This window comes from Arctopsyche grandis, chromosome 9 (assembly GCF_051622035.1).
Source record: "Arctopsyche grandis isolate Sample6627 chromosome 9, ASM5162203v2, whole genome shotgun sequence".
Classification (NCBI taxonomy): domain Eukaryota; kingdom Metazoa; phylum Arthropoda; class Insecta; order Trichoptera; family Hydropsychidae; genus Arctopsyche; species Arctopsyche grandis.
In genome coordinates this window covers 6,707,185-6,728,270 of record NC_135363.1, presented here as the reverse complement: position 1 = coordinate 6,728,270, position 21,086 = coordinate 6,707,185, and the positions used below count along the sequence as shown (strand labels likewise).

Genomic DNA, 21,086 nt, shown 5'->3' with positions numbered 1-21,086 from the left:
TAACAACTGAACATAAATAAAACGATTATCTTACAAACACAATCAGTATTTCCATAGGCCGGGGATGGATGCGGTGCATCCGCTCTAAAATCGCCAGACAAATTGAACGACAGATTAACGGACGGCTGCTTTAAATGCAATTCTCATCATCTCGAATGATAGATTGCACATCAGATGACGGGTAACCTTTCGATGTGCACAGATGCAATTATTAAAATGGTGATTATTAAAATTGAGTTGGATCTTTCAGGCGAGTTTAATAAGGCAAGATTCGATAAGTTCCGAATCTTGCCTTACTAAACTCGTCAGAAAGATCCAACTCAATTTTAATAATTACCATTTTATTAATTGCATCTGTGCACATTGAAAGGTTACTCGTCATCTGATGTGCAATCTATCATTCGAGAAAACGAGAATTACGTTTAAAGGTCTATTCATACCTAGTCAGCACGTACCGACTTCAGCAGGTATCCGGCCGTACGAAAAGTATTCTTTGGTACATTTTGTATGGGTATATTCATACCAACCGTCACGTTTACGCCACGGCAGGCTTACAGCAGTACCCGACAATTCCTGTTCATACCTCACAGCAACATCCGTCAACGTATCGTATCCGTTTTTTTGGCCATCGTGGAAATATACACGCGAATTACGTGCCATGATTCTGCCTCTTTGCTGTTTTGGACCAATTATCGATAGTGATAGTTGACAGCTGTTCAATCTTTTGACATGGTTTTGGCACCAATATTTAAAAAATATTTTAAAAAATTTTAAATTTTTTACGGAAATAATTAAAAAAAAATTGTCCATCATCCACAAGCTCCTTATACAGTGTCCAAAACTCTCCTTCGGTTTTTATATTTTTTAACATGGGATGCACATCAAAACGCCTCCGTGCTTTTTTATTGCCTTCTTGAGCTTCTTCTTCCAACAACAGCGCGATTATACATAATTTTTCGTTCGATAAACTCCGAAACATTTTTGCTGACTTGTATTCTGACGCGTAGCTACGAATGCACGTGTTACACGAATGCACGTGTTTTGTAACAGCTACGAATGCACGTGTTTTGTAACCCCGGGGCCCCCGGGGTTACAAAAATTTGTCCCCCCTCCCCCCCATATAACAAAATTGTCTTCTTTCCATCACGCTAAAAATCAAGGGTAAAAAATAAATGGAATTTTAAAAAATGGAATAAACAAATTTAGGTACAAGAAAAATGGCAAAAGCCCATAGATCCATAAATTACATTGTATATTTAGTTTTAACCCTTGTCCTAGGTAAGAATGCAAAATTGAATATTTTTTTAAAAAATCTTTTTTATATCGGAATAAAAATGGAAAATATTCTTTGCATACCCCCTATTGAGTTATAAAATATGAAAATTTTAGCTTTTTATATAATATTTTTTCAAAAATACCCTTATTTTTTTCATATTTTATAACTAATTTTTGAAAAAATCATTATAAAAAAATATTATGTAAAAAGCGCCGCAGGCGAAAAATTTTTTCCAAAAATCTTCACATGGTCAACAAAATAAATAGACCATCAAACTGAGTCACTAAAAAACTATCAATTAACTTAATTTCTACCGATTGTCTTTTCACTTTACCTATGTACATATGTACGTAATAACAACAAGCGAAAATTCGAACTCAGAATCGATCACTGATCACTAGTCACCGGACCCAGAAGGTGCCGCGTATTGTTCAAAGGTTGTAAATGCATTGTTAAAGGTTTGCCGAACCTTTTTTACAAAGGATTTACAACAATGGAACAATGGATAGCACTGTGACTATCCTACCTCTACTGATCACGTTTACATAATATAGAAAAATGCGGCTCTGTGTGTCTGAGTGTGTGTTTCTGTATCTTTTTATTATTTTATATATGTATTCGTATATATAAAATTATTTTTATCTCAACCGGAAGTAGTACTTTTACCCTATAAGATCGAGGTATTTTTATTTTTTTCTCGGAAACTTTTCGACGTATTGAACTGACATTTCATATCTATAATAATAAACCTAATGCTTGATATATAAAATTTCGTGAACACCCGTTGATTGAAAGTGACATTTTACTCCTGTTGGCAGTTTACCGGATTTTTCTTCCACTATTTAAAATTGTGTATTTAAATCTTACTATATCGTCGAAGTATGTATAATCAAATGTTATTTTGAAAGTATGAAGTAAATTTAAATCGCTGGTTGATAATGAATTGTCCTATCAAAATTGATTTAAGCAATTCAGTTTATATTATTCACAGAAATTCGTTTATTCCCATTTTTATTTCAGTAGGTAGTCGTTACATAGATATTGGTATATACATAATCTTGAGGTTGGAAATGGGCCCGGCAAAAGGGCCCACGTAAATGTTGAAACTTACATTTCGAGCCTAATAAAAAAAGTTAACCGATCCTTGCGCTGTTAAAGCTGGTATTAGTTGTTTGTGTATGTCGTAAGAAATTTGTTTTGTTGAAATACCCAAACTTTATGTCCCAAAGTGCAATATCCTATAAATTTTTACACACGTGAAGTAGTTAAAAAGTTATTTAATTTTACTGAGGGCCCATATTTTCTAAAAGATAGTGGGGCCCCCATGCCATCGGGCATGTTCGCTTGTATGGCCAGTCCGCCACTGCACGTGTATGCATTCATATTGTAAGTACTCGACAATACGACGTAAGCAATATTGCGCCGTATTGTCATGGCTTTTAATGCATAAGTAAGCCGATTTTGCCTTGCACTCAGCCAAATTGCTGTAAACGTGACGTAACCGCGACGTGTAGGTAGATATGAATAGAAATGTAATAAAATTACATATTTGAAACGGAGTCGTGCAGTGCTGAAGCCGTGCAGTGCTGAAGCCGTGCAGTGCTGTTAAGTATGAACAGACCTTAAAGCTGCCGTTCTGTTAATCTGTCGTTCGTTTATCTGGCGATTTTAGAGCGGATGCACCAAACCCGCCGGGGATCGGTCGAAACCTATCATCTGCCCTATACTCGAAAGCATAATATTCAAGCCACTAGTATACGCTGCTGGTTAAATATCCACATCTAACCGGCAGCACCTCTGTATATATATTTACTATATATAATATTGTAAATCATTCATGTGATTATTTTCAATTGAGGTCTAACCAGGGCTGTCTCTAGGGTGTATTCTAACAAATTAATGATCGAAAAATAGCAAGGAAAGTAAAACGTCAAAGTGTGCGAGTTGAGTAGAGCGTGAGTTGGTAGAAGCGATTGCGCAAGGCATGGCCGTGTCGGCGAGTGTTATGCCGGCGCGCTGTCAGTGGGTTTGCGTGCGGTGGGGCTGGAGGTGGCGAGCGGCGTCCGGCCGGTCCGTCTAATGTCAGTGCAGGTCGGCGGGGCGGCGGGGCGCGGAGGGGGCGCAGGGGGCGGAGGCGCGGGCGGCGGGAGTGTGCCCCCGTCGAGCGCCCCCGCCATGGAGGGCTCCCTCTCCAAATGGACGAACGTCGTCAAGGGCTGGCAGTACCGGTGGTTCGTGCTCGACGACACCGCAGGACTCCTCTCTTACTACACCGTGAGTCTCCCCTCCTAACCTCAAACCCTCACTCTCACCATCACCATCACCACACCATACCACGTACTCCAAGTTGAACATGCATCAGACACTTCCTCATATACATATGTATAATACTTAATCATACGATGCATCATCAACTAGTCGAATCAACCTTTAAATCAACTAGTCGATCTTTATATATATACATATGTATGTTGTAGGAAATGTGCAAATATTTCAAGTGTTTCGAAACTGGTTCAAATCGAAGTGTTTTCAAATTGGAATCATTTCTCGATGATATTGAATGGAACATTTAGACGTTTCATGTTTAAATGATTCATTTTATCGAGTCGTAAAGCTGTGACGATGAGTCATAAATTTTCAATGGAAAGATAAGACTGTTTTCAATATGAAAATCAATCGTTTGATTCATTTGTTTTTATTTGAATTTTTTTACATACAATTTTCTTACATACATATATTGTTTTCAAATAAAATAAAAGAATTATTTATTTAGTACAAATAATATAATTAAAAAAAGTTAATTTGTATGTTATGTGAAAAAAAATTAAACAAAATAATACAGTAACTAAGTTAGATAGTTTCTGGAACAATCAATAAGTTATAGAAAGATGTTTAGGAATTGAAATGTGAAAACTTTTATCTGATTTTGATTTTTAATAGCTTTTTATTGTTCATTTTGATAGCTACTGATTCAGTGATTATCTACATATATATTTATAATATATTATTTTAGTGTTAATGTTTACAGCATAATAATAAATAGTTGAAAAATCTACATATATAGATAACAGTTAGAAAAGTTTATATAACAATGATCTGAATAAGGTCAAGGAATATCTGTATACAAAACCTTTGGTTATAAAGTAATTTAAATGGAGAACAATATATGGATTATTATACATATGTAAGTTCATTCTATGTAGAACGGCCGTACAATTTGAGAGGCCGTGTATTCTCGAATTATCACCATCTGTGTATTTAAAGTGGCCCGAGTACGAAACAACTGTGTCAATCAAACTTTACATAATAATCGTCCACGGCGGACGATAACAAACGTGGCTTTTTCGCCGGCTACGATTTTCACCGAGGCTGCAGTCCCTCCGAGATGGTCGAGTCTCGCGTTATCTCGTATCGAATGTTGAAAATATAATAAAAAAATAAAATAAACAACACTGGCAATTGATAAGAAGCGTAGTGAAACAACGTTAATAATAATTATTGTTATCGTTTAATTTTTAACGTTGCATTTTGTATGCGTCGTGCATATCGTGTGTGCCGTCGTGTTTCGAATGCTCCGTCGAATTGGGATTGTTTTATTAATCGATGGTATTTGATGGGATGAGTCATTGTAACGGTCTTTACGATGATTGAACCGCACGGTAAACTCATTAAAAGTTGTGTGACGGTTTATTAATCCTTTTTATATATGTAGGACAGTAACTTGTTTAGTATATTTTATGTTTTTATTGAGAATACCAAATATTGTACTGATATTTGGTGTTTCTTTTACGAATCTAATCAAAATGTTACAACAAATGTATATATGTATGTATGTAGTGTGATTTAAGCTGACTTTTGACCTGTTTTAATTACAATGTAATTTCGATACAAAAATATCGCACTTTAATAACAAGTACATTTGTATATTTATATTGTGCTATTGTGCTGTTTAATGTGACGGCCGGGAAGGAAGTAAAGCGGTAGCCACCAACATTGTCGAATCGGTCCCAACTCGCAAGATGGCGACCCAAACTCGACCATGTCATAGGGTGACACGTTTAATATTCTGAATTCATAAAATTTTATTCTATGAGTTGTTAATTTTAAGCGTAATATATATTTTTTATCTATACTGCTAGTGGCCTGCGTGTACACACTTGTGCACTCGGTAAAAAAAGTCGGATCAACGGAAGCCGCCATTTGATCGGCCGACATAAACAAAATAATTGTTATATACGATAGCCACTGCCCGAAGTGACATGCGCAAACACTATGCCGCGTCTCTTTCCATGATATACGATTCCAAGGGGAGAAAGAGAGACGGAGCATGGTGTTAACGGACACACGCATTCGACGATTATTATATACGATAGAAAGGCGGCATAGTCGATGGGCCCCATTAACCCATGGGATAAAAACGCGTGGCGATTAAGTGTTTAATATTCAGATAAATGCGAGAATCACGTATAGTTTATTTTTTGTGTTATTTAGTTGTTGTGGTATTGGCGTGATGTTTGTGCCGAGCGGCTAACGGTCGAGCGCGATTTTAGTAAGCGCGCAACGGTATGGTTACCTGAAGCGGGATATACCCGAAAAATTTAACTATATTTGGTATTCGCGGAACACGTTGTTTATGATTCGTAGAGTTTATCAGCTACGTCCATATGTACATGTATATTATCGGCAGTCGCTAGCTAGTCCCTACATACATAGGTGACAAAACGTTAACTAACATCGGTTTTTTCCCTCACACGCGATCTCGCTCGCACGCGTTAGATCAAAGTGGCGCGTACGGTACAAAAAGGGCCGTGGTCACGAGGTTGCGATGCTCTGTATTAATACATATTACAAGTACCGAGCAACGCCGGGTGGAATTTCTAGGTTAAACACCATAAAATAATAAAATTTATTCATGATGTTTTATATTCATTTATATTCATTTATATTCATTTATATTCATTTATATTCATTTATATTCATTTATATTCATTTATATTCATTTATATTCATTTATATTCATTTATATTCATTTATATTCATTTATATTCATTTATATTCATTTATATTCATTTATATTCATTTATATTCATTTATATTCATTTATATTCATTTATATTCATTTATATTCATTTATATTCATTTATATTCATTTATATTCATTTATATTCATTTATATTCATTTATATTCATTTATATTCATTTATATTCATTTATATTCATTTATATTCATTTATATTCATTTATATTCATTTATATTCATTTATATTCATTTATATTCATTTATATTCATTTATATTCATTTATATTCATTTATATTCATTTATATTCATTTATATTCATTTATATTCATTTATATTCATTTATATTCATTTATATTCATTTATATTCATTTATATTCATTTATATTCATTTATATTCATTTATATTCATTTATATTCATTTATATTCATTTATATTCATTTATATTCATTTATATTCATTTATATTCATTTATATTCATTTATATTCATTTATATTCATTTATATTCATTTATATTCATTTATATTCATTTATATTCATTTATATTCATTTATATTCATTTATATTCATTTATATTCATTTATATTCATTTATATTCATTTATATTCATTTATATTCATTTATATTCATTTATATTCATTTATATTCATTTATATTCATTTATATTCATTTATATTCATTTATATTCATTTATATTCATTTATATTCATTTATATTCATTTATATTCATTTATATTCATTTATATTCATTTATATTCATTTATATTCATTTATATTCATTTATATTCATTTATATTCATTTATATTCATTTATATTCATTTATATTCATTTATATTCATTTATATTCATTTATATTCATTTATATTCATGTATATATATATATATATATATATATATATATATATATATATATATATATATATATATACATATACATATACATATACACATACACATACACATACACATACACATACACATACACATACACATACACATACACATACACATACACATACACATACACATACACATATACATACACATACACATACACATACACATACACATACACATACACATACACATACACATACACATACACATACACATACACATACATATACATATACATATACACATACACATACACATACACATACACATACACATATACATATACATATATATATATATATATATATATATATATATATATATATATATATATATATATATATATAATATATATATATATATATATATATATATATATATATATATATATATATATATATATATATATATATATATATATATATATATATAAATTTAATTTGTGGATGCAATAAAAATCGTTTTGCATTTTAGTACGTTTGCTGGTAAAGGTTGACTGTTCGTCGCGTATTTGTAGATATATGCACGCAGTTTACGACCTGGGTTTCCCCTTGGAAAATTTTCCAGGAGGGTGACATTATGAGTTAGCTCAATAGGGCATGAAAATAATAAATAGCTAATCCCTTTATAAATCGCATACAATGCATCATTTTATGATTTTCTTACAAGATTTTATTTCTTTCCCGTCGTTTTCTTCATGTCTGAAGGTCGTAAATTTCCTGTCTTCTGATTTCCATAATGCAGCCCGTCATGGTTCTCCAGCCCTTTCTACACCCCGCACCTTTTTTTTCCCAGTGGCAGCCCTTACCTGATAACTCCATCTTAGCTAGTAGTCTAGCTCGGTGGTTGCGCTAATGCTAACCACCAAGAGGTTCCTGGGTTTAAGCACTGGGTTGATTTCGATTGAAAAGAATTTATTCCGAGTATTACTACAGTGCTGCTGGTCAGACTTTAATATTTGTGACTCCAAGTCGATTAGAGTTTGCCAATTTATCTGATTTTATTGTTCAGACGGTTCCTCATCAAATTGGCAAAACCATCCTACTTACTATTTGTCACCACTACTTGAATAAGATTTCAATTTTAAAATCTATAAATTTATATACATATGTACATATGGACAAGATTAATACCATAGGTGTCACTCAATGGTAAAACCTGTAATGGAATTGTAGTGAAACATAATAAAACAATTAAAATATATTGTAGGGGATCGTTCTCTTCCTCTGATTCCCTCAACGCTTTTCAGAACGCTTTACAGAACTGGAGGATTCGTCTAATACAAATGGACGATAGCCTACCTCTAACCCTCAGATCTTTCAATTTTATTTAAATACAATTAAAGCAATTGGGCGAAAGGCCTTGAGGAGAATACTTTAAAGAGATCGTTCCGTTTATGAAGGCCCACCCCCACTCTACGGAAAAGACGCGCACGCAAGATAGCCGTTGCTTCTGAGCATCTTTTTGAGAAGTGGGAGTGGGCCTTAGTAAATGAACGACCTATATTATTTAATATGCTTGAAAGTTCAACAACAACTAATGGCAAAATTTATTTAATTGTACAAGTTGTTGAAGTGAAAACTTCCTTATGCACGATATATTGATTGAAAATGTTGCGAAATATTGCTCTCACACACTTTTGAGCGTGACACTGGAAGGGTGCCTACGTCTCCCCCCCCTACTAGAAAATTACTTCACAAATTTAACCCGTTTCTTATTTGGTGTGTATGTATGTAGATATGTACATTTTCGGTAAGTTTACCTTATGTAATGTGAAACATTATCCTATTAATTTATCACGTAGCTACTTAAGCAGATTGTAAAATGGCCAATTGGGGAGTTTATGCTGTCGACGAGTTTGGTGAATAAAAAGCGCTAGCATCCGCTCTCGAGAAACTGTGTCAAGCGGTCTGTGTATGGTTTCACGATTTGCCGTTGTGTCACGACTGCTGACGCGGGAGGCTCACTCCAGTTATTTTTACCCCCTTTGTCATTTTTGTCTTGTGTTCTTTTACTTTTTCTTTTTAATCCTTTTACTGTGCACTCTTGCCGTTAGGCGTGCCAAGTCATCGATCGACGTGACCCATATGTAATTTCATCCTCGCTTGGAATTATCCCAGATAGGGGAGGGTGTCTTATCTCCCGAAGTTTTGGTCAGCGACAAGTTAAATTTCAACTGTCCCATCTTTGTATTGTATTTGTTGGTGGAACATTGGCGTCACTCTGCGCGCTCTTATGTGAAACGTAATTCTATCTGTATTTATTAATTTCCAGTACTGAGGCCATTGCGATGACTGATACTGTACATATTTAGCCTTAGCTTCTGCTTAGCGTCGAGAGGCACCGGGTGCGATCCCATGAGTTGACCTCGATTGAAAAGAATTTTTCTGAGTATATCTGTAGTGCTGCTGGTCAGACCTGGATATTTGTGACTCCAGGTCGATCGTTTCCTATCAGAGTTTGTCAATTTTCTCTGATTTTATTGTTGAAACGGTTCCCGATTAAAAATTGGCTAAAAATCCTTCCCACCTACTATGTCACCAATATTTGAGGATGATTAATGTACAATAAAATGTATGTACAATTCATAGATATCTCGTTAATATGCGAGTTTTCAGTGTCTCGTAATTCAGCGACTTGTATAATAAAAATGCTGTATTGTTTCTAATTGGCCAGGAAGGCGCATTGGGGTTTACCTGTAAGGCCTTCCTGGTATAAAATGTAATAAAAATTAATATTTATGAGGCATCAATGGTGACTTTTTTGCAGTCAGTTCTCTGGTCACGATATCTGTCGTAGTTAGACAGAGCCTACGAAAGTATTATCAATAGATAAATCTCTCAACCTAGTTTTTTTTTATATTTTTTTGCTGAATGAAAAGTTCTTTTATCAAATTTTAATTTAGCATCGTATTAAAAACAATGATATTCAAATAAAACTATGTACTCAGACTCATAAAACTATACTATGTAAATAGAAAAGTAACGGCTGAAATCTTACAAAACGAGTGGGGGGCGAAAAGTCAAACAAACAAGGCTTTTTGCAGTGGGTGAGCTGTCACTTTCTCCAAAATTTTTGGATTCTTAAACGTGATTATTACGATTATATTTCACCATCGACTTGGTGGACCCGATTGAAATCTCTATCGGCGGCCTAACCTCGCAAAATGGCAAAGTTTCAAAGCGATCAGAAGGGTGTAGGAAGTTTGAAAGACCAATTGACGAAGTGAAACTAAGTAAAACCTTGTCAAAAAATTGAGAAGTTCTTTGTTTAAAAAATCATACTGTCCTGTACATTATTATACATATACACATGTACATACATATGTAGTATCTGGTTAGGAAACATTGATCAGCTTAAACATTGTTTGCTAGGCGGAGCGCCGCAACGAACTGAATCACTTGACGCTTTATATGTGTGTGCAAGATGACAACTCAACTATTATTCAACACATGCATGCCAACCTAATCGAATTTCCTACATGCATTCTTTTAGGCTAGAAAACTAAATCCCACATTAATTATCTATACATATGTATGCATATTCTAGAATAAAACATTTACCAGTGGAAATGAATTTAATTCATGTTCATGTATTTCTTTTAAAAACTGCCCGTTGTAATATCAACGGGTATAATACTAGTTTAATAATATAGAGTCATTGAAAGACAGTGACGGACGTAACTAGGATAACCCGATCGATTGTTTTGTATTGTGAACCAAATCCTTATTTATCTGTTGGCAGAAAATTTGCTTGCCACTAAAAAAATATGTACGACAGATAAATTGTTGGAGACCGATTTGTCTGCACACATATTTTTCAGTCAATGTCCAATTTAACAGGCCCTATACTGAATCATATTTTGCATTCAAATGATTAGCTGATCGGTGACCCAATCTAATGTGTCATAAGAAATGCGAACATGATCGTGTCATCCAATTGGAATACATTTGAAGATCAAGGAGATAATTTGAAGGTTAACTACATAATAACTGTCCTGGGATTTTTCGAGTCCAAAATAATTATGTTTGTTTGATATCAAGTCACTATGATGATGACACCGTATACGTAAGTCGTTATACTGTATAATATACTATATAATGTATAAATTATAATAAATTTGTATAATGTGTACACTGGTGTAATTGCATCAACGTCAAGTCGTAAGTGACAGTTAAGGCAGGCCCGCTATTAGACCTGTCAGTTTTGATAAAATATGGTAATTCGGACATCAGCTACCGATTGATTGCCGATCTCATATTACGTTAGTGGTTGATGGAATTATACACCTACATACATTAAAACCCGTGACGTATTCTGACCCAGCGCCATTGCGGTTGTTGTATATATGTAAATCATATAAACATTACAGTACACTTGCAATTAGCGTACGCGTCATCAATCAACGATGGTTTGAGTCCGATCATGTTCGATATGAATTGCTGGACGATTTAATCATTAATGGATGGATTGAATTACTCCTCACTCTCGATTTTCCCTCGGAGAGTTTTATCGTTTTTGGATCTGAGCTATAAAATTTTACTCGGTCTGAGCGTGTGGCGGACTTTCCCCTGGATTTTGGGGAAAACGGGGAAAATTCATCCCCTTTCGTGGACCGATGCCATTTTTTTTTATTTTATAAAACAAATACTATGATGGATTCAAGTTTGCACTTTTGTATGTTTGTAGTTCGATTAAAATACATCGTCTAGACTTGTATAATACAGTATACTCTCGATTATCCGGGTGCGGATTATCTGGTTTGCGGATTATCCGTGCTTGAAAAATATTAATTAATTTTTTAAAATGAATTTAATTTCTTATTTGATTTTGGGATGCACCGATTGATTGAGAGCGTAAACACGCGTGTATTTTGAAACGAATGATGTCACATATAAATGTTTTTCGTTCCCTTTTTAAACGTCTTTTACGATTGCGTTAATTCTTTCAGTCGCTTAGAAGTAACAAGTGGGTGTATTCAGTGCAGATTTTTTCGTAACATACGTATGTTTAATTGCTGATAAACTCTGCATCTAATTTCGAAAATATTTGCAAAGAGAAAATTTGCAACCCGATCAAATCTATAATGCAGATGAAACAGGCCTGTACTACATAGATGAGCTTGCCGACAAATACGCTGGCTTCAATGAGAGAAAAGTCCGGTCCTAGACATATGTAAATCGTCCAAAGAAAGGATAACTGTCATGTGTTGTGGAAAGTCATCAGGAACTCATGAAATGAAACTTTTGGTGATTGGGAAGATAGAGAAACCTCGATCTTTTAAGGGAACTGAAATAAACAATCTTCCCGTCGATTTTATATGTATTATACATACATAGTCAAAGAGGGGCATGGATGGACAGGGAGATTTTTGGTTCATAAAGAAGATTAAGATTGGTTTATAAAGAAATGGATTCCAGAGATCCAAGATTGTTTAAAAAATAAGGGATTGCCACAGAAAGCAGCGTTGTAATTATATAATGCTCCTTCTCATCCCAACGACAGCATATTGAAAACAAACGATGGACGTATGATTACAAATTTTTTTCCCCCTAATGTGGCATCTTTAATTCAGCCCATGGACCAAGGTGTTATATCATTAATGAAACGTCGTTATACTCGTATACAATTTTTTTATATTTTGGCAACACTAGTACTAACTACTAATGGCCACATATCTGCTTAACTATGAGTTTTTTCTTAATAAATAATGAGTATTAAAATTATGAAACAAAAATTTGTGTTGTAAATATGATATTATATTCTAAACCAAGTCAAAATTTGATTATTCGGATTATCCGTGTTTTTCAATTATCCGTGCTCTTCCTCCCCAGCATTAGCCCGGATAATCGAGAGTGTACTGTATATGTAAATACACTCACTGTATGTTAGTATGTATGTACTAAAAAAGGAACCCTTCCCTGTTGTGATGTGGGTCAGATGTAACCTGACCTTTTGTTGCGAAAATTTTTCGCATATAAGTAAAATTTTTAGATACTATATTGAATAAATAAACAGATTGAATTTCCCTTTTATATCGTGTACAATATTTTCATATGTGCATATAAAGGAAATTTGAAAAATTTTCATCGCACGATTTCATCCAGCTGGAATAGTTTCAGGGTATACGATTTTATCCCGTGCAAAGCCGACTCTTTTCGCTAGTAAGTGATCTATTTGTTTATATATGTACATACATAAGTACACGTGCTTCAGCTTTTCCATTTACAAGGCTTTCACACAATGCATGCGCAGATGTAAAGTTGAAAGTGAAATTACATGTGTACACAAGCCCTGAATTTTCGCTTTTGTTGTATACAATTTACAATTTCAACATCAGCCGAGTCGAGCCAGTTTACTTTTTTTTATACATATGCATATGTACATGTATATGTTACAGTGAAAGCATATTTCAAGTGAAAATATATTTACACCAATTCAAGCAGTGAAAATGTATCAAACAATGAATTTACAACGTTTAACTCTATAAATTTAACCCAATCTTAAATTAATAGGGCCAATCCTTGCTTAACCTCACCTATCCTAACCCTTAAATAATACCAACCCCTACAATCTAATCTTAAATGAACCATCTCTGAAAATTTAACTGGTTATGATTTCACTGAAACGTCAGTGAAAATATATTTTCACTTGAAATATAATTTCACCGTGACATATATACCAGGAAGGACTAACAGGCAAACCCCAATGCGCTTTCCCGACCAATTACAAACATCGTTAAACAATTATGTTTATAGTTTCATAGATTGTCTATGAACAAATTCGATAATACTAATATTCCGTGAAATACATATATTTTACAGAGTGGGTAGCATGTCAACAAATTCGAGATGTTATAAATTCGGATTTGCGAGAGACAGGAAAGCCAATTTGGTTGAACTGTTTAGAGATAGGAGACGATCTACTTCGAATGATAAACCAAGGTCTGGCCAGCAGCAACCGGTGGGACTCGAACCCGTGACCACTATGTTTGAAAGCATATATGCTAACCACTAGTCCACGCTGTCCTTCTGACGTTCAAATCAAAAGGACAGGAGTCGGCGAGCATTAGTAACATGGCGAACATCGACGAACTATTCAATAATAGCCAGCAGTATGGCTCGGTGGTTGCGTTTATGTTTAGCACCGAGAGGTTACCAGGTTCGATCCCGTGCTAGTCTTTAATATGGCTGGTCAGGCTTGTATATTTGTGACTCCCAAGTCGATCGTTTCTTATCAGAGTTTGCCAATTTATCTGATTTCATTGTTGAAACTGTTCCTCCATCAAATTAGCGAAAATCATCCTACCCGCTATGTCACAAATATCTGAATTTAATTTATGCACAATATGTAAAAATTTACGTACAAGTCTATATCCATAGATGTCTCTTTGGATTAATTCATTAATTAATTAATTGACATACCGCGATTTATGTAATAAAAAAGAAGTATGTAAAAATTCTGCAATGTTTGTAATTAATTGTCTAGGAAGGCGCATTGGGGTCTACCTATTAGGCCTTCCTGGTATATATCTATGTAAAATAAAATAAAATAATGTGGGGAGTTAAGAGGGTTCGAGTGTTTGCGTTGTGCTCGCGAACTTGCATTTTAGTTATGTTGTTCGTCTTGTTCGCCGTGTTCGTCGTGTTCGTGCGTGTTCGTTCGTTATGCTTGTTACCTAATTCAAACGCATACTTCAACTTGACATCACCCCTCTGGTTCCAGTTCCAAATCAGATTATAAAATCGAACTAAGAACGAACTTTCGGCCAAATTAACAAACCCCACGACTTCCACGTACATACAATATATCAAACGGCCATTTATCACAGACCCTTACGACTGCATAATTCCATCCAGATATCCTTTAGCTTTACCCTTAATCCCTCCTTATGTAAATATTCACACTGCAAATGTGCCTACGTTGGTCCACTCGTTCTCTGAAGAGGTCTCCGATTAACTTCATCTGGAATCCATCTAAAATTTATGTCGGTCGCATTATTGGTGCGGATTTCCCGCTCTTTTTTTCTTCTTCTATACGCACACGACCTATTAATTATTCAATATGTTGCCGAGGGGGTGAAATATGTACGTGTATGCTCCCACACCATCTCATTTCCTGACGGGTTGTCCATTAAAGGTTGCGGTTTCCCGCGAGAATTTACACCCCTGTTGGGTGTATATGTACATATGTACCTGTTTTTAGCGAGCTGACTTTTTATCGGATTATGGTTCTAATTTATCCCGGTTCCCGATTCGAATTGAGTCTTTCATTGGCGCATTGCGGCTAATCCAGTAGTTGTGGACGAGTATGTATATATGTATGTATTTATTCGTCGTTTGCTTCCAAGCTTGTAAATGTTATTTCAGTATGGCTCAAAAGTTGTAGATGGGTCGTAAAAATATTTTTTATTGCTTTGATGACGTATATATTTAAGTTTTTGTTTTATAGTTTACGCGTGTGCAGTAATAGTTTTTGCAAAACTGTATGTATGTATAATATGTATGTGGATTTTGAACTTTGAGCGTTGTTCAGTTCGGTCGCTTATATTACATATGTATATGTACATATGTGCTTGTATGATGAGAATTTCCCGGGATGTATCGTTCCGGCAGATCGTTGCTGCTATTATATTATAGTTCTGTAACATTCTGTTGTGCGCTTAGTATTATTATCGTGTTCATTTTCAACTTTGTTTTAATGATTATAATGAGATTTCTAGTTTGTATGTGTATATTTAAATTGTTATTGTTAAATATATCTACGCATAGAGGTAATTTAATGTGAGAGAATTTAATTGCATTGTCATCCTCTTTAGTCATAAAATAATCTGGCTGTAAATCAATACATCATGCCGTTCGTCAACTCCAGAATACACAGTTTGATATTCAGTCATGCAGTGTCTATTCGCTACATATGTCTCCTCTTAGTCCTTGCAGTCCCATACTAGTGGAAAATTTATATATAAAACCGAAACGGCGTCTTTAATTCGTTTCTTATTGGCTGTCGTCAAAGTCGTTTCTAATTGGCTGGATTGGTCAAATACGTTTGTGATTGGTCGGTCGTTAATTAATATTATATATTTTTTTTCGATTCAAATATCTTATATATAAAACCGAAACGGCGTCTGTAATTCGTTTCTGACTGACCGGATTGATCAAAGACGTTTGTGAAGTCGCTATTCTACGCCAATGAAACAGAGACGATGGTTGACTTGGAAGCCTTTGCCGCGTTATTGCCGATATACTGCCTCAGCTGCTCGAAAAGGTGGTCGAAAATGGGACTTCCAGATTGTGCTCTATTCAAACCAGTTGCGGCGCCTGAATGCCCTAAATCATATTTAAACACTAATTTCATAATATTATCTTTTAATAAAGCTAATATCATCACCATTGCCACGATTTTATAATTTCTATACCTCTAAAAAAAATACTTTAGTATCATTCGAGATCTTCCAACCGATTCTCTATTCACATGTTACATTATGCCAATGACCGTTATCAATAGTAGTGTTTTTGTTCTCGGCGTTATTCATTCAATAATTTTATGATATCTTTAGTACAAATCCATTTGGAATTTACTCCTGACTTAAAACTTATCTCAGAATAGAATCACACTCGTCCATTTGACTCTTTACTTCCTTGTATTATGATATATTTTCTGTTGGGTACCACCATTAAAAGATTGGACGATCTTCTAGCTACATATCGCATATTTCAACAAATGCAAATCAACTTATTCCACTTTTTTCTACTCTACATAAGCTGCTAATTCTCCTACTGCGCCAAACTAAAGTACGTCTTGCCTACATATCTTGCTTCTTTGCTCATTCTCTTGGGTACTATTCTAGCATTTTCCTCACCTGTATATCTGTTTCCTTAATCGATTTAATACACGCGATATTAAAATCGTATATATGTATATGTAGTAACTAGATCATTTAATTAAAGTTATATGTATATATTAGTTTAATTTTTATCTTTTAGGAGTTTGTATACGATATAAAACTATGACCATATTTCAGACGTCCTTGGACTGAACTTTACCACGGCTTTGAATTGTTTTCTCTTATATTTTTATCTCTCTTCTCGAAAGCAATACCCGTGTATCATGTCGAATAAGAAAAAAACATACATTTGCCCACTTTTGAGAAACTTATTTCGCACAAAATGTAAAGCCTCATGTCAAAGACATAACGTACATACATAGTTTTACGCTAGCCATCCGTCAAGTCGTACCTTCGGAGATGAACGCGCACGCGAATCCTTTCTTTTAACCTTTATCTCTTTTTCTTCTCTCTGCCCACACACAAATACACACCCAGCCTCTCCCAGGAGATCTTTTATTTTCGTTCCCGAAGGTCTCGCGATATGTAGGCCGAAATCTCGCAGGGAAAGGAGAACGATGACGACACACCGTTGCGCATTGCATTAAAAATTCACAACGTAAGAAGGAAGACCTATGTAGTGGGTAGGTAGCAGCGCAAGTAGTGCATAATCGTAGTGCGACACTCCAGTTTAGCTCGGTCACATGTGCTTAGTAGGACTGTTTGTATGTTTCGGACATGGCAAGCGCAAGTCCCTCTTGCGGTCTGTTGTGGGTGAAATTGAAATGTTGTGTTGAAGTGTAGCCGTGTCTGGTTATCTATTGTCATGAGGAGGGCTTTCAGACGTGTAAGTTTGATATTAAATCGATTCTGCCGTGAAATAAATCCTATGGTTTAAGTCAATTATCCGCAAAGGAGCGGAAGTTTGACCTAAATAGTGGCGCCGTTGAGTAAACGAGGAAGTTGTCACATTAGTATTGTACAGTAGTGCAGCATAAATAGTTTTGTAAAATGTGTTAAGTTAGATGTACATATGTTGTGTTTCAAAACTATGAGGCGGATGATGGTGAGTAGTGTTGTTTAGTTGGTCGTGTATGTATATGTACATATGTATGTAGTATTTTTATCTTTAATTAGTTTTAGTAAGTATCGTCTTTGAAGCATTACTGGGTTTAAGTGTTTTTCTTTGGATGCTTTAGTTATAATTCTTTATCGAATGGTTCCTATTCCAAGAGCTATCTGACTTCTCAATAAATTCTCATTGGAAGAATATATGTACATAGTGTCAAGTCACATATGTATGTATCTTCGTTTCCTATATAGGAAAGTGTATGGGTATTACCCATATCTCTACCCTACTCCTTTCCTTTTGGGTATGCTTGGGAATAATTCCCTTCAACTCTGGAGAAACTTCTCATTAATTCGTTCTGTTCTCCAGCTTCTACGTGGTAATACGTCATACCCGTCGTTGCTGGAACAGTTGGGACTTAAGTTAAGTGCATTGTAAACATCATCATTTGATGGTTGTACCTCCTGCTCGCACAGTTCTTTATCGAATGGCTCATATTCGAAGAGCTATCCGACTTCTCAAAGAAATCGTTGCTGCTGAACCTGAATGTGATATTTTCCACCTTAGTGAGCTTAGGTTATCGGAGATTATTTTAACCTATTTGTCTGGTAGCCTGCGGTCATAATTATTTTTATAATTTAATGTGATGTATGAGTGGAATTTTGATCTTCTCTGTTCCATTTGGGCCTTGTAGGGATGTTTTGTATTTGCGGCTGGTTCTTATATATTGGTGCTGGCTGTAGATGCAAGATATTACCTACTATGTGTTTTATTATTTGATATTTTTACTTTTATCTGCTATTATCGTAATGGTATTATTTTTTGTGATTACGTATATATGTATATATTTTTACTTTCATCATCTCTCTGTATTTTTTCAACCGTTGTGGTGCATTAGGGACTCCTCCAATGTCACAATGATCCGAACTTAAACTTAAATAAGTAATATATATTTGGTCTCCAAAAAGGTGTATGTTTGAAGTAAGACTTATTTAGGGACGGTATAGCGAATTGCTTTGATATGACGTCACGGAACATGAACATTTGTAACTCTGAAACATTTCATGAAACTTAAGTAACTCCTCTTTGAGAGTTAATTATTAACAAACCTAACCTGTTTCTTACCTAGTGTGTATGTATGTAGTATATATTGTGTAATGAAGCTTTACTTCTGTAGTGTATTATTGAAAGACAGTCGTAACTTGAATCTCATTACCATTTTATTGTGTTTTAAACCAAAACATCGATTGTTGGCAGATAAGTTGCTTATTTCTTAGAAACCGTTACGGCAGATAAAATAAATACACACTTGTTTGCTGAATTGTCTGCTGATCTCTACGTCTTTTTTCTCCTCCATACAAATCCATATCTTTGCAAAATAGCAACAAGTATCATAATTAGTCTACATATAATCATCGACGCAAAATTCTTTTCCTTTTGTTGACTTCGTAGAAAAACTTTGTTTGCTTGTTATTTGTTACGTATTGTTATTTGGGATAGCCCTTGTGGGTTTCCTATGTATGTATAGTCATAATATTTCAAATCCAAAATATGTTATAGCTGTCATACAAATGAGGACATTCATCAGGTTTTTCTGATGTTTTAATTGAAAATATCTCATTTCATAGTTTGAACTTTAGCATATAACATACTTGCTATGTCGTTTGCGTGACATCACGCATCCAGTAAACTGAACCTCAATTAAAAGTTCATATTTGCGTGTATCTCTATCGTCCTATGTAGTAGAGTCGTTTACAGTCGTGTACGCACACTACTCGGTTTAAAATGATCTATTCTATCGAATGTAGTTATTAAACATTTAGCACAATTATAAATATGTACATATGTACTTAGAATACAATGGTAATAGCAGAGGTGCCCATTGAGAGTCATGTACAAGGAGCCGTGAAAACTTGATTGCTTTTGATGTGTACATATACATTTATTTAGGTGATATATTGTATGTTATTGAGGATGTCTCTTTTGTATCGCAATTTATAAATTCTGAATTGGAAAATAAATACGTATAATTACGTGTAGGGGAAACGGATGTAGTATCGTTCAAAATTTAACGAAATAATTTGCACAGTATTGTACTCGATTGTTGGCGAAAACTAGAGCGCAGATCTCGTAAACGAGGAATAAAATAAAGAAAAAGTTAAACTGCCGAAACGGGAAGAGTGCACGATCAAGCTTTTCACGGCGTCCACGTTTCCGTGTATAAGAAAATAAAAAATAACGGCAGAATTAATGGACTTTGCAAAAGCTTCGTCCTCTGAGAGCTTTGCGCTCCTCGAAAGCCACCCACTTCCACTGGACGAAGACGAAAAAAACACATCACCCCCCTATTTATCCCTCGCACAATTCTCAGCTACACCCCAGATACTTAAGTGTCCTTAGTGTGCAAAGGTGATAACTCTACAATTTGACTAAATACAGTTTTGTTTTCTTATTTTCATATTCTATCACAGTACGTTGTTAACTTTTTAAAGTTAAATTTTTTTGCGTAGATATTAGGTGATTGGTGCTCGTCGATCACTGGTTTACCAGCGCTGATCATTTGATATCGCATTCGCGCTAAAAAGTCATCGACGTATGAACAAGCTGTATACAACAGCCAATAGGGTATCGCGACCCATCGACCAATTACCTTTCCGTGTTGAGAGTACACGCTAGGTATACATATTTGGCGATTTCAGTCTGTGCTTCATTCAGAGCTGATAGGCCGACGGATCAAGAACAATGAACTACCTCTACCACTACTGGCGTCTTTCATTTCGATCTCGGAAACCCGTCTACACGTATTTTGAATTTCAAATTTGGAGGGCATGCCATCTCCTCATTCCTTACCCCTCATTCGATTCATACTCGTCCTCATTCGATACATACCCCTTACCTCATTTCGATTCATACTCGTCGTAAAATACTCGATTCTTATTGATCAAAAAATCTTAGCTGACCAACATTAATCGCGTATTTTTCTTCCTACTGCCGTGA

General features: G+C 34.8%; 1 protein-coding gene across 1 annotated transcript in view; it reads left to right on the top strand.

The window, feature by feature from the left end:
- The first annotated feature begins 3,303 nt into the window (after window positions 1-3,303).
- The window catches only part of LOC143917150 (oxysterol-binding protein-related protein 9), an 82,266-nt gene continuing 64,483 nt past the window's right edge, over window positions 3,304-21,086 (top strand). The window contains exon 1 of the mRNA XM_077438562.1: window positions 3,304-3,550. Coding sequence (XP_077294688.1) covers window positions 3,356-3,550 — 195 coding nt within the window. The 5' untranslated portion in view covers window positions 3,304-3,355. The remainder of the gene's footprint in view (window positions 3,551-21,086) is intronic.